This window comes from Protopterus annectens, chromosome 6.part0 (genome assembly GCF_019279795.1).
Source record: "Protopterus annectens isolate FY-2018-M chromosome 6.part0, PAN1.0, whole genome shotgun sequence".
Taxonomy (NCBI): Eukaryota; Metazoa; Chordata; order Ceratodontiformes; family Protopteridae; genus Protopterus; species Protopterus annectens.
This window is the reverse complement of record NC_056737.1, coordinates 394,151,197-394,166,286: the sequence shown is the minus strand read 5'-3', so window position 1 is coordinate 394,166,286 and position 15,090 is coordinate 394,151,197. Positions and strand designations below refer to the sequence as shown.

Below are 15,090 nucleotides of genomic sequence, written 5' to 3'. Positions count from 1 at the left end.
GTGGCACCTGTCTGTGTTGTAGCAAGGCAGAACAGTGCAGCTGTGCAGGAAGGTGTTGTGAGATTGTAGAGCTGATGTCTGAATGTACCCCACATATAGGTATGCATATGTGTACATATGTCACATATATAATAAATAAGGATATATATATATGTATATCAGCATGTATGTCCAGAAATATACATATACTCATGTGTAGACATATATATGCGCATATATATATGACATCACATATATCTACAAATATATAGATATACACCAATGTGCACATGTCTACATATGTACAAAAACACACACAAACATATATGTATGTAAAGACATGTCCCCTATATCACTACCTCAGTGGTGTGCTATGTGCGAGGCAGCAGCACACATAGCAATACACAAAGATATCTACAGCTGGCAGTGTGTGCACCATGGACAGGTATGTCACATGTTAGTCCCTTGTTGGCATCACATTGCCCTCATCTATGAAGTATGCAATGGGAATATGGGGAAGTATGGCGGGTACACATGTGGAGGTGGTCAAGATTGGTAGATATATAGGACAGTCTACAGGGGTGGTATGTGACACATGTGGTGGGTAAACACCATGGATGGTGTGTGTGGTCTGTGATGTGGATGCCCCATGGTCCCCAATATGTGCACAATGGGAACAAGCCTCCCACCCACTGCCACTCACAACAGCAGTCCACTTCCTGAAGGTGTCTGGTCTGGAGGCTGAGCAGGAGGAGCATGTTGGTCATGTGAATGTGTACTGGGTACCTCAGACTAATGTAGTGCATTCCACATGTGTCTGTGGAGCCTGATATGGAACAGACCCTAGACCAGAGCTCAGGTGACAGGAACATGTCTGTGTGTGCCCTGGGGGAGCCAGCATTCCCTGGGTGGCTCCACCTGATGGTATTGCTGTAACAGTACACGAGGAGGCCCCAGGTTGGCACACACATGTAATGTGGCCAGGTATCATGGACAGATGGGTGTGGAGAAGTGGATCAGCTAGCCAATAGAACATATACATGTTATTGTGTCACTGTTATAGAACATTTGTTGGTAGTGATAGTCTACATAATCCCAGTACATGTCCAACAGCAGACATAGACATATCCAATAACAAAGACTGTCAGATGTGCAGCAATCTCAGAGCAGCCATACCACTGGCATATATGTAACCATAGCAGCCCTGACAATGGCATGCAGGTGAATAATCTGTAACAGGCCAGCAATGATAGTGTCCACACAGGGGACATGGCTACAATCACATAGCAGAAGGTGTGGTGCAATACAAAATCTGTCCAAACGGTAGTTAAGCTGTAGCCATACATAATGAGTTGTGTGTACAGACTGTTGAAGCTGATATGGTGGGTGGGTGATAGAGATGTGTATTACAAACTGTGGTAACCTTGCCGTATGGGTTGCTCAAACCTGTTTCCATCTTTATGTCTTTCAGGCAAGATGTCACATGGCAGGTTACCAGTGTATTCAGCAGACGAAAATGAGGTCATCATCAACCACCTGGTACAGCACTACCAGGTGCTCTTTGGCAGGACAGCCCATGAGCAGCAGGAGCAGACTGCCCTGTGGAACGATCTAGTCCACAGGGTCAATGATGGTGGCCTGCATAACCACAGTTATGAGCAAGTCCGGCATCATTGTAGCAACTTGCTTCACAATGCCTATCGGCATGCTGCAGCAGTCTGGGGGGGAATCACCTTGCCACAGGCGTGGGCCATGCCATCCATCCCCCCTGGCACATGTGGAGGATCTCCTGGCCAGCCTCATGGCACCTGCCCATCCATTACACCAACAACCTCTGGACCCCTTCATGGAGGTGGGTGTCACCCACACACCAGCAGGTAAAAACACAGTGCACATCAGTAGACCACTGTTGTGGAAATATCCACTGTGGTACAGGTAGATCATGCATATCTGACATGTCATAGATATATTGTGTTGCTGCATTGTAGTGGTTGCATTGTGGGAATTTACCACTGATGTATGGTAGTACTGCATCCAGCCTGTAACAGTGCCACAGTTGTGACCACTGACATTGCATATCTCACTGTCTTACGTAGGTCCCTCCGGGATAACAACAAGGCAGTAGCCTGTAGCTGGTGAGTATGTCTTATGTGGATACATGCCAACACACCGGGCATGTAATGGTGATTGTATATTCCATGCACACAAATAACACACCTACCCTGAATGCATGCTGTACATGTGCATGTATTGTTGCTGTGAAATGCAGTCTCACAGGGGCAACCATGATGGGGTATTGAAAGGGTATGTCACACACCTGCATGACAACTAACATCCTGTCATTGCAGAATGTGTCCACAGGGAGTAACATGCTGTTGGTAGACATGGCCTACAGTAATGACATGTTCTGAACAACACCCATATACAGTGCAACACCAGTGTATATACCTGTAGGACAATGCTAACTGCTGCAGAGATACACTATGGCATAAGGCAATACAGTAGTCCACATTATCAGCTGGGTCTAGACTGCAACATGTGGTGTTCTGTGTCTGGGACACTGCAAAGTGACACAAATGTGAGGGACTTACCTTTCATGCATCTGCATAAAAACTGGGGGGGGGTCTCAGCATGACACACCAGAGCACTGCAGCAGAAATTATAAGGATGGCAGGAATGGCTCTATCTGCATATAGTCAGGTCCAGGACCTGTGGCAGCCATAACCCTACCCACAATGCAGTAGTGACGACATTGTGTGAACACCATGGAATGTGCACATGAGTAGACCTTGCAATCATGCAGAATAGAGGGACATGTGTAGGGTAAACTGAACATACACTGGTAATTGCAGAAGGCCCATGCTGGTACACCCCTGCCATGAGCAGTGACTGCTGTAGTACACACAACAAGAGGTGTGTGTACTACAGCAGTACACACAACAAGAGGTGTGATAAACCGTCATGATAAGGGTGTGCACACATATGCCCACATGGTGTGTATGCATTGCGGTCAGCAGCTGCACACCTAACACAATCTGTAGACACTGCATGTGAAAGTACAGGACATATGTCACATACCGGGCTTGTGTACTGCTAAGATATGTGGTGCTATGGTCCCATGGCAGCTCAAGGATGTGTGTGTAAAATCAATAAAGGTGTGTACACCCCCCATAATCACAGTATGCTCTGATGGTTGTCAGTGTAAGCATTTCTGCAGTGCTTGTACATGGTCTGTTGATGTTGACAGCTGTAAATCAGGCATCAGGTATTCACCAGTGACAACAGTCCACATATCATCTCAGGTATGTGTTGCTGAAAAACATAGGGGCTGTGAGAAGTAAAGTTGACATAACTGACACAGTACTACACATTCCGCAATGGGTTGTACACCTGTGTGTTGTGACGCACAGTACATGGTAGGGTGCAGAAAAGGTGCACAGCAATACTGTGTACATGGATGCAGTGGTATCCTGGGGAGGGGGCATCACCTAGTCACAGCACATGCATCACACACATGCATACTGTTGCTAGCATGGATTGACTATAGCTGAACTGCATGCCGTTCTGTACCATATGTTCTGCAAGTTGGCAGATGGGTAATAGGAGGACTGTGTGTACGATCATTGTGCAACCTCACCTGTATGTTAATGTGCATGTATGCATCCTGGTGGCTAGTTAGTTTGCCTGCAGGGTCACTCTGATGAAGTGGTGGGAGGTAGAAGCATGTATGATGCGTGTGTGCACGTGTGTGTTTGTGTGTGTGGCCATGTATGCACATGTGTGATTGTGGGGTGTTCATATGTCTGTACCCCCCTTTGGGACCGTGCAGTACATGGGCATTGGCTGCCACATTACACACCAGGAATACCTGGCATATGTGTAATCACAGGACAGCAAATAGTATAATATGGTTTGTAGCATGGAACAGGTATCCAGAGGGAAGGTAGACTCCAGGTACACACTTACTATCGCAGTCAGCAGAGAGGTCACCTACAACCCACGTATGGAGCTCTACAGATGCATTGGGGAAGTAATAGTCAACACCAGGGAGTGTACTGAAATATTACAGGTGTCACATGATGGGCTGATGGGGCAGCATATCTGGCATGTACTGAGCATTACATACACATGACACACTATTGGGAGGTATTATGGATACAACATAGTAGCCCACACATATAGAGGCCATGTACATCATTCCAGCCATGACAGCAGTGAGGCCATGTAAATGCACTACACACAGGTCAGGCAGGTAAAGCAGCAACAGGCCTTGTGTTGTGTCTGCTTGTGTGGGCATTTAGTGGACTGTGATGTTAATGAGTGGTATCAATGTATGTATGTTAACAAGTGTGATGCAGGATGGGGTAACACATGGACATATACGTGGGACTGTCTGTAAAGCCATGCACAGGTAGGTATTACAGAGGTGTGTGTGCGTGTGCGTGTGTGTGTGTGTGTGTGTGTGCGTGTGTGTGCGTGTGTGTGTGTGTATGTGTGTACTATTAGGCAATGCTGTACAGATTTTAAAGTGCATTTATTGTTTTCCTCCACAGGTGGCGAGGTGGGTCAGGGTCCCTCCTGCATGCAATCTGATGTAGGTGTCCATACAGATACCGATGATGATGATGATAATAATGTTGAGGCACAGGTGGAGTTGTCAGGGGCTAACACTGCGCAAACATTTGAAATACCCCTTTTAGCCACCCCACCCTTGCACACAGTTTCAGTGCCTATACACACCCCATCACCAGTGGCCATAGCAGAGGGACAGCTGGCATTCAGTGGCAGTGCACAAGAAAGTGTGGTAACCATGCCTACTGTGTCCAGACACAGCAAGCATAGCCGGATGTCCGGCAGGCTGCTACATAGGCAGATGTCCCAGGGTGCTAGTGCTAAGGTCCGCTGGACATCATGCCACTGGCAAAGGTGACGTAGCTGCTACCAGCAGAAGCATGTTTCAGGCTATAATTGTGGTGCAGGCATGTATTGAGCATTACACCAGACAGGACCTTATGCTGCAGAGGGCTGCTCTCGCATCTGTAAGCGACAACCTCCGTGAATTGTCTGGTGCCATCTGTGCTTCTAACGAGCAAGCAGATAGATGGCATGATGAGATGATGGCCCTCATAGGCCTTGGTGTGTCCATGCTTCAACATGTGGTGGGGATGCGGTGATGCCCACGTGGATGTGGGCCAGCAACACCAACAGCTGGCAGTCAACATGGACGTGCTAGGAAACCAAGAGGCTCCTGTATTTGCAGTAGCAGCCCCAGCAGTGCGGGGGTGTGCTGTCCACATCACACCACAGCAGGCCATGTGCACGTGGTCCTGGCCAGACCCAAGATGGAACTGGTACCAGCAGACAAATGTCATCAGCAGGTGAGAGTAGCACATCAATGCCTGCACCTGGATGCACCCGTGGAACCCCTGGCAGGGGAGGCAGTGAACTACACACCCTGCCAGGTATGCTGTTCTGATACACATGGTGAATGTACAACAGTGTACCACAGTCCTGCAGTGTAACATGTTGTAGGGAGTAGAGTGTGAGGCATATTTGGCAGGTAGTGTAGCCATCCAGCAATGATGCTGTCTCTACAATGTTATCCAATTGTGTTGAAGGTGTACATGTGTTAGCACGAGGATGCCCTCTGCATATGATGATACCTGTGCCCCATCCCTGTCATCCATACTATCGATGTAGGGACAGGCTGATATGGTTCTGATGCACACGGCGACTGTACAACAGTGTTTCACAGTCCTGCTGTTTAACATGCTGTAGGGAGTAGGGTGTGAGGCATATTTGGCATGTAGTGTAGCCATCCAGCAATGATGCCTTATAGCTGTTAGTAACACTGGTTGGTTGTGGTCCCTAAACTGTTATCCATGTGTGTGTTGTAAGTGTACATGTGTCAGCACAAGGAGGGTCTGCAGTCATATTGCACAACGGGGTATGTCACTGTGCTGACACTATAGCAGTGACATATCAAGGGTACAGTCAAACACATTTCACAGGTTACTATACCGGTTATTGCCTGTGCCACATGGACAGGTGGCCTGCTGAGGCATGTATACCCTGCAACCTGATTTATACCCATCCACATACATGCACAGTGTTACTTGCCAACACTGGGACTAGACCCCTACCTAGCAATGTCGTGATACTGATGTGTGTGGCTTACACTGCACACACCACACAGCGTTTAGGATGAGGTGTGTCCCAGGTTACATGGTACATGCAGAACATCCCCTGGCATGTACAGTATGCTAATGGGGGATGTAATGGGTGTATTTGGATGATACATAGTGTAGCATACTGTCATATACACATTTACAGACACATAACAGACAGACACACATCTGAGATACCAGGGCCTATCGCTGCTAACTACCTTGACCATGTCTCCAATGTGTTACAGGTAGGCTGCACACATCACATGCATAACTAGCTTTGATTGTGGTAACAGTTACCTGTATGCTTGATGGTAACAGTGGTAACCATAACATGGTACATGGCACATATACCTGGTGTACTTTGGTGTAATAGTATACACAGCACCCAAATCCCCTACTGGATATTTTACTCCCTGAAACCCATGATGACATTCTGTCATACCCACCATCACACATTGACCACGACTGTGATATATACCATAGTATATCCCAACATTGGTAATATAGGGATATGCATCTCATGCACATGCCACATGCGTAGTAGGGCATCAATCAGGTGTAGGTTGCCTGTACATATCCCAGCTGGATACCTGCCATCCGCACATCTGTACAGGGGCTGACAGTCATCAGCTTTGCGGGTAGCTATGTAGTAGCATGAGTACATTGACAGACCAGTAAGTGGTATATCCTATGACACAGCTCACACACCAAGGATATGACAGGGAGTCATCGGTGTCCCGCCATGCTTGCAGGTATGTCTGTTGTCAGTACTACATTAAGCACTCTGCTCTTGCCTGGGTTAGCACTGTCAACAGTAGTACTGCCATGATACACTACATGCCAGTGTGACAGCATGTACCCTGGGCTACTACACTGTATGTCACACTTTCACATGGATAACAGTGCTGTACAGGCTTCATATATGTCTGTGTCCCACACATGACACTCACACCCCTTGCTACTGTAATGACAGCACATAGGTGCATCTATTGTACATGGCATTACATACACTTATTACAGGTTATAAGACTGGGTTGTGTGTCCAGGTTACCAGGGCTAAGCTATGCTTAGCAAGTATCAACATTGCTGCAATATAACAGCTAAGCTGATTTGCGCACTGATAAGTACTGCCTATACTGTGTAAGTGCCCATATGTTTACCCATAGCTTAGCACAGCTTAGCTTCACGCAAACCCGTGCAAACCAATTTAAAGCTGCTCAAAACTGCCTTAACCACTCTGTATCCAACAGCCCTTGTCCTGCCCAGGAACAAAATGAACAGCACTTGCAGGTCTTGAACCCAGGACCCTTTACACTGAAGTCACAACATTTAACCCCTACACCATGACCACTGTGGAGACAGCTGTTGTTTTACCAATATAGCTGTCAATACACATACTGAGTAGTATTGAACAATTGCCTTTACTTCCTATATTGTGTAGTCCTTCTTATTAATATGACTGCTGCATCACATATGTTGTTTTATCATAATGTACACATAGCAGATACATACGGTGAGATACATGTGGGAGGGTATACACAACTGTGACATTTACTCATGACAGGAATATGGTTGTATACATATCATAGGTGTATATATGTATACATGAACATACACATGTATACTCATACATATGTCTGTATACACATCTGTACAGTGCTACATATATATGGCCATGTGTACATCTCTTTGTATGTACAGTGTATATATATATATATATATATATATATATATATATATATATATATATATATATAAATATATATATGTGTATATATAGGTATACGTATGTGTACATATAGATATTTGTGTATATAGCTATATATGTATGCACATCCTATGTGTAAAGATATGCCTAGTTATGTTGATATATATATATATATATATATATATATATATATATATATATATAGATATGTACAACTATATGTGCATACATATCTATTCTGATATACCTACTACTGTCAATACATCTGTAGATATCCATAAGTATATGTGCATATGTATCACTATCTGTATATGTGTAGACATATATTGCTCTGTATATGTATATATCTGGGTGTGTATATGTATATCTATATACATATACATACCCATCTATATATGAAGATATGTGTATGTATAATCATATATATAGATATCTGGATAATTATATGTACATATATTTTCACCATATGTCCTGGACATGGAGTGTAGCCCTACCCCAGCCCCTATAGTCCCAACTTCGTAGTGCAAGGGGATGTCAGATATGTATAGCAGGTATATTAGTAGACTATTGCTACTGGGATTGTCTTCACAGACATGGTGTGTGTGGGAGGACATATCTGCTTTTCACTTGTGTGCCATTGGCTACTGACAGCCATCTGAAGGACATCATAGTAAAGTACCGATGTTAGCACGTAATGCCCCTGTGGACTGAAGAAGAGATAATAGACAATATATGTGGACATTCTGACACATTCTGTACAGTTGAGAGGTATACACAGAACCCCTTAGTGCAAAACATGTGTACCATGCCTGACAATATGGATGTTAACAGCTATTTAGGTAGGTATAACACATAATGACTGGCATACATATGCCACCATAGGTTATGCATTCACACACCCCTGTCTGGCCTGACACATAATAACTGCTGGTACAGGGGTGCCATGGCCACATACTACCCACTAGATATTGACATACATCTGTACAGCATCCCACTACTATGTCTGACATACATGACTGTTAAGGGAGGCCAGGCAGCAGTAAATCTGGTAAGTATCTGCACATGACATCTCAATGAGTACACTAAGCTGTAGGTATGTAGCAATGCACTGTGCAGGCTACAGGGAAAATGGCTCAACACTGGCCTACATCTCCTATGGGGGAATGCACATGAATCTGCATATATAGCAGGCTCTACAAACATGTCACAGCACAGGGTAAGATACACCTGTGTGAAAGTGCATAACCACAACCAATGTGAACACAGCCACAGTTACATATGGTAATCTAGCATAATATTAGTATATGGACTATCTGTTCAACACCATCCTCATATGTGCCACTCACAGACTAACCCTACATATACTGGGCTGCTACCCAGTTTGGTCTGATGGCTGGCTGTGGTAAGGGACATGTGTGTGTATGGCCCAACAAACACATAAGCCAATACAGTAATATACAGTGGAGCAGCATGTAACATCAGATAGGATGGGAGCTAGAACCATGACATCTACCACAGTATGTACATAGGCTACAGTACATATTAACAATACACACACTGTCGGCATTCACCATAAGTACTCAGACCTCAGCACTGTACAAACAACCACAGAATGTCCAGGTTATGTCATCAAATATAACCCCTACTGTACATAACATGTGTAGCAGTCTGATATCTCATTGGCTTGTTATCAGATATGATGACACTAATGATGGTTTACAGCACATATTCACCTCTTAGTGCATGACATATGTACACCTTCTTTCACCTGTCCGTCTTTCCATCTGCACTGCTGTGCCTCTTGGATTTTCTCTGTTACACACAGTTCTGCATTACCCAAAACTCGTACTTATAGGGATATTTGTTAGCTAGAGAGAAAGAAAGCAGAGCAAAAGGAAAGAAACTATGAAAGCCACCGGTATCTACTATCTGCTGTTATTCTTTCCTGCTTTGAGTCTTACCACCAGGTTGGGATATGAAGATCTGGAAAGAAAACTGAAAGAAGTATTCACAGAAAGAAGCAACATCCTACATCAGCTATCAGAAACTTCAAAAGAACTTGAGGGAATTAAAGTAAATTTTAAGGCCTTGAACACTGATGAGATGGCTGCCAAGAATGATGTTCAGAAACTGCTGGATTTAAGCCAGAAACAACGGGAAGAAATGAAGTCTCTGCAGGAAACTCTTCAAAAGCAGCTTAATGAAGCAGCAGAAAAAGAAGATAAACAGCAGGCTACAATTAAGTTTCTGAAGAGTGAAATGGAATGGAAGACGAAAATTATTCGAGACCTACAGCAAGAGAACAAGAGCTTGAAACACAAATTAGTATCAGGAAGCAAACTCTGTGGCATTCATACCGAAGAGTAAAAAAAAAAAAAAGGGGGTTGGGAGGGTGGCCTATGTTTGCCTTAAAACACAAGGTGCAGGGTTTGAGTCTCTCAAGGGATAACTGGCTAAGCTTAAAATGGCTCGCAAGGGCAGTTAGCTTAGTACTAACCTATGAACCTATAAGAGTTGTGGCTTAAAGCACATAGACAGGGCCAATATTGACATGTTGCTGTGATAACCTCAAACATTTACTGTTGTAACAAGGTTTGTTGCAACATATGTCCTATGAGGGCTATGAAGTCAGTAACTGTCACAGCTTTCACTATATACAGACTGCAATCTTCACACTACCTTCTGCAGTTCACAAATAGATGCTCTGTGGATAACACATGAAACCAAAGGCAGAATACACTGCCCAGTCTGCAGATGACCCTACAAATGGGGATTCCTCATAAACAGAACTGACGTGGCAGGTATTAAAACATGTAGGACAGCCATATCCACACACACACGGTGTTAAACCAACATTACTCCAAATGCAGTATAGCAACACTTACAGTCTGTAGTCAGGTCGGGTACATCCCCCTCCTGTGTGTTGCCCTGTTTCCACAGTGTATGTTGCTAGAGGTAAATCCCCAATCCATCTGAGATGCTGTTTGACAAACAACAGATCTAGTCCCTGCTCACAGTGAATGAAAAGGGCCAGCACCAACATGATGTTCCTAGATATTGGAGTGTGTTTCCATGCAATTGGCTATGGGAATGTTACCACAGCTGTTCTACATGCAATCAGCTTGGGGAGGGCTGCAATTCATGCAGAGGCCACCAGCTCATCATGAGCATCACTTAAAATACACATGCTGCTGGATAAGCAAAGAAGGTGTAGGTCTCCACATCCACCCGAGAGGGAGTGAGAGAGGCAGACAGAGACAAAGACAAGTTCAGGGAGGGGTGGGAGAGTAAAACTTAAGCATGCTCGTGTCACACACCTACCAGCACAGGGTATCGAACTCCTAATATCTATGTAGTGCTATCACATTTCTATGCAGTTATTGGATGCACCACATAGGTTACTTGTTGTGGAGCCCTCATAATGTATATGTGATGGTGAGTGACATCTGCAACAGGGATATGGTAGCTATACGGTAGGTGTAGTACACATGCCTGTCTGCATGAACAAGTGCCAGCATCAATACAGCCACATTCTCACAGGGATGCATACACATTGACACACTTGGCAGGGCCAGGAATACAACCCATCACTAGTGAGATTGCCACAACACATTACTGTGTAGTATCACATGCACCACAGGGGACATACAGAAGTGAATCCAGCGAAGGGTATGAGGAGGTGTCTGACATCAGACATCATGCTTCAGTATGCCAATGGGGTTGTAGTGAGTGTGGATGTGATCATACGCATCATACAGCACACACACAAACACACAAGGTGCCAGTACTGACATGCATGGGTGCATTGCTGCATGGGTTTGTTGTGGTCAACTGTGCCAGATGGCTACACAAGGCTAGGTGATGGGTATACCTTGGCATCAGGCCACATGACAATGGTCAGCATTTGCCCACATAGGTGGGTATGGTATCCCCCATCCAGTCACCTAGGTGACTATTGTGTATGGCCAATGCTGTGCATCGCTTGCCATGTATGTGTTCCTTGGTCCATGACATGGACGGTGTCTGGAATGTGCACACCTCCCACATGCATGTACAGTGACATGTGTAACTGTACTTGGGGTGTCTGGCCCATGTTGTGTATACAGATTATCATCAGATGTGCCATCCTTGGCCACCTGTGGTGGGAATTGGTAATGGACAGCAGGTTTACCCTGCACGTACATTGATAGCATGCTAACAGCATTCCCTGGTGCCAGTGGCATCTGTCCATACAGGGCATGTTTTCAGGCATGGTATGTCCTTTGTGGGTCACATATAATGGCACCACACATGATACAGGTATCCAGTGGGGAACATGGGGAAGGTGCACTGTCTGCATGTGTGTGCCTATTGGACAGATGGACAGAGTGCCATGCCCTCTGTAGCCCACTGCAATCACTCCATTGTTACTATCAGTGGCCAATATGCAGTGTACTATGCACATATTGGCTGTTGCCTAGGCATATGTGTATGTGCATGAGACATGGGTTGAGAGCATGCTCTGGGTAATACTGGGGTTGCTAACTGTGATTGCCTGGCCTTGATGTCACATATGGGTATGGATTTGCACCCCAGCCTTTCGGCTATTTCACATATGTTATCCCTGTATGGTGGACATTGTGATATATACTAAGGCCACCATATAAAAAGTTTGCAAAACCCGCTCCACATTGGGCCCAGGTGTCACACACTCCCACCCACCCACCTCCACACAGGATATGAGTTACACACACACACACACACACACACACACACACACACACACACACACACACGCACACACACACACACACACACACACACGCACACACATGCACACACACACACACACACACACACACACACACACACACACACACACACACACACACACACACACACACACACACACACACAAACACCTAGGCTAAAGTGCATTGCTCCATACACAGACACACAAAACATTTACAACTGACATGTGTGAGTACAGAACCCCTAACAGAGGTCTACATCACACTACAGCATGGAGTTGTTATAGGACGCACCACAGGAGTGATTAGAGAACTCCTTCCCCAAAGGTGTATTTCACAATGAATGACATCAGCAGGATTGCCAAAGTAGGGCATTTGAAATGTGTTGAGTGTGACTAGCCTACAATGCATTGCTCCCTACACAGACATCCAGACATGTCACAGGTTGGAATAGAACCCTACCAGAGGTCGATATCACACTGCAATAGTACGCAGTTACAGGACATGCTACAGAGATTACTGGGCTACACCTTTCCCAGAGGTGTATTTCTAGGTGGATGACATCAGCAGCCTTGCCAAAGTTGAGCATTTGAATTGTAGGGAGTGTGACTACCCTAAAAAGCATTGCTCTCTACACAGATAGAGACACACATAAACACAGTTGCCATGTCTGCGATTTGAACTCCTACCTAACTATTTTATCACACTACAGCAGTATGAAGTTATGGGACACACCACAGAAATTACTGGGCTACAGTTCTCCCAAAGGTGTATTTCACAGTGGATGACCTCAGCAGGCTTGTCATAGTAGGGCTATGGGCTAGGCAGTGTGTGTGCATGAGCCATAACCCATTCATCTATAAGGTGACACACCACATGCAGGCACACGTCATATTTCACAGGAACATGTATACAGCTGCTAGATGACTACTTCTTTGTACAGTCATGTTGCACAGCTAGCACATGCACCTCATAGTCTGTAATGCTGACAGATACTGGTGGCTAGTATCTGCAGTGAGTGACATCTGGCCCTCATGTGGTTGGGGCCCTTTGGCTGTTTGCTGGATAGGACAGGCCTGGATGTCTCCTTGTCACAGTCACCCTCTTCCACACATCTATGTACGTCTACCTTTGGCTTATTATAGTGTGTTGTCCTTACATATATGTCTGTATTCCTGTCCACTGTGTGTGCAAAGCATGAGTGGTGCATACTAATGATGAGTGTCTGCACTAACAACTGTGACTGCCAGATATGTCTGGTCCACTGGTGTTTGCAGACATGGTCTTCATGTGTTTGTGTGAGCATGCACAGTATGACCTTTCAGTGTGTTGTTGACTGACATTGCCTTCATTTCTCTAAGTGTGTGAGCATGCCCAGTATGCCCATCTGTATTTAATGTATGGATCATGTCCAGGTAGTTTGTACTGCAGTGCTGACCTATGTCTTGTACACCGACAGGTGGCATGCTGTTTCTGCAGGGTATCCATCAAGCATTTGGCAATGACTGTTCCTGCATTTCTGGATAGGATGGGGTGGGCTCACCTGACTATTTCTACATTTCTACACAGGATTGGGGGGGCACACCTGACTGTTACTACATTTCTATGTTGGATGGGGGGGCACACCTGACTATTTCTACATTTCTATACAGGATTGGGATGGGCACACCTGACTATTATTACATTACTACATAGGGTGGGGGGGCACACCTGTCTATGTCTACATTTCTACACAGGGTTGGGGGGCACACCTGACTGTTATTACATTACTACATATGATGGGGGAGGCACACCTGTCTATTTCTACATAGGATTGTGGGGCACACCTGACTGTTATTACATTACTACGTAGGATGGGGGGGGGCACACCTGACACTTGTACACATTTTCTATGACTGTTCATTCTGTATTCTTACCTATCATGCTGACTAGAGGCACACCAGTGTACAACAGATCGTAGCTTTGGATGCCCTACATATTAGTGTCTGACTTCCTACCCTTCAGAACTAACATCCCAGTGCCTGACCTGCTGTAGTCTGTCTGTGTAGGCCTGGGGGGGTTAACCATAGCCATCATTCAGGAGCCATAGCACAGGCTCTGTTTGGGTTTGTTTACACCTGTCCTGCTGAATGAGACTGTTTTGGTATGTGAACTGCCCTGACTGGCATGTGTGGGTCATATGGACTCACATGTTGCTCAGCACATTTTCTGCAGTGGGTTTTGTCACCATGTGTAGTACTGGCTACTATGGTGACTCCAGTATGTGTTACAGTTATCATGGTGCCACTATGGGTGTTTACTGTCTGCTGCCATAACATTCAGCCACCCTATTCCCTTGTATGCTCACATCCATACCATAGATACAGGTAATGACACATTCTACTCCATTTGGCAATTGGTAGGTTGATTGACTTACCTTGCGGGTGTGCCAGACTTGCAAATGGTGCTGGAGGGCTGCCTATGTCGGATGCATATAGTACACTCCCTATACATGGTTGACCAC

At 45.3% G+C, this 15,090-nt stretch overlaps 1 protein-coding gene across 1 annotated transcript; it reads left to right on the top strand.

The window, feature by feature from the left end:
• Window positions 1-9,753: 9,753 nt before the first annotated feature.
• LOC122803844 (leucine zipper protein 2-like) lies at window positions 9,754-10,269 on the top strand. The gene is given in 1 exon segment (XM_044073526.1): window positions 9,754-10,269. A coding segment is annotated over 1 exon segment (507 nt). The 5' UTR covers window positions 9,754-9,762.
• The last annotated feature ends 4,821 nt before the right edge of the window (window positions 10,270-15,090 follow it).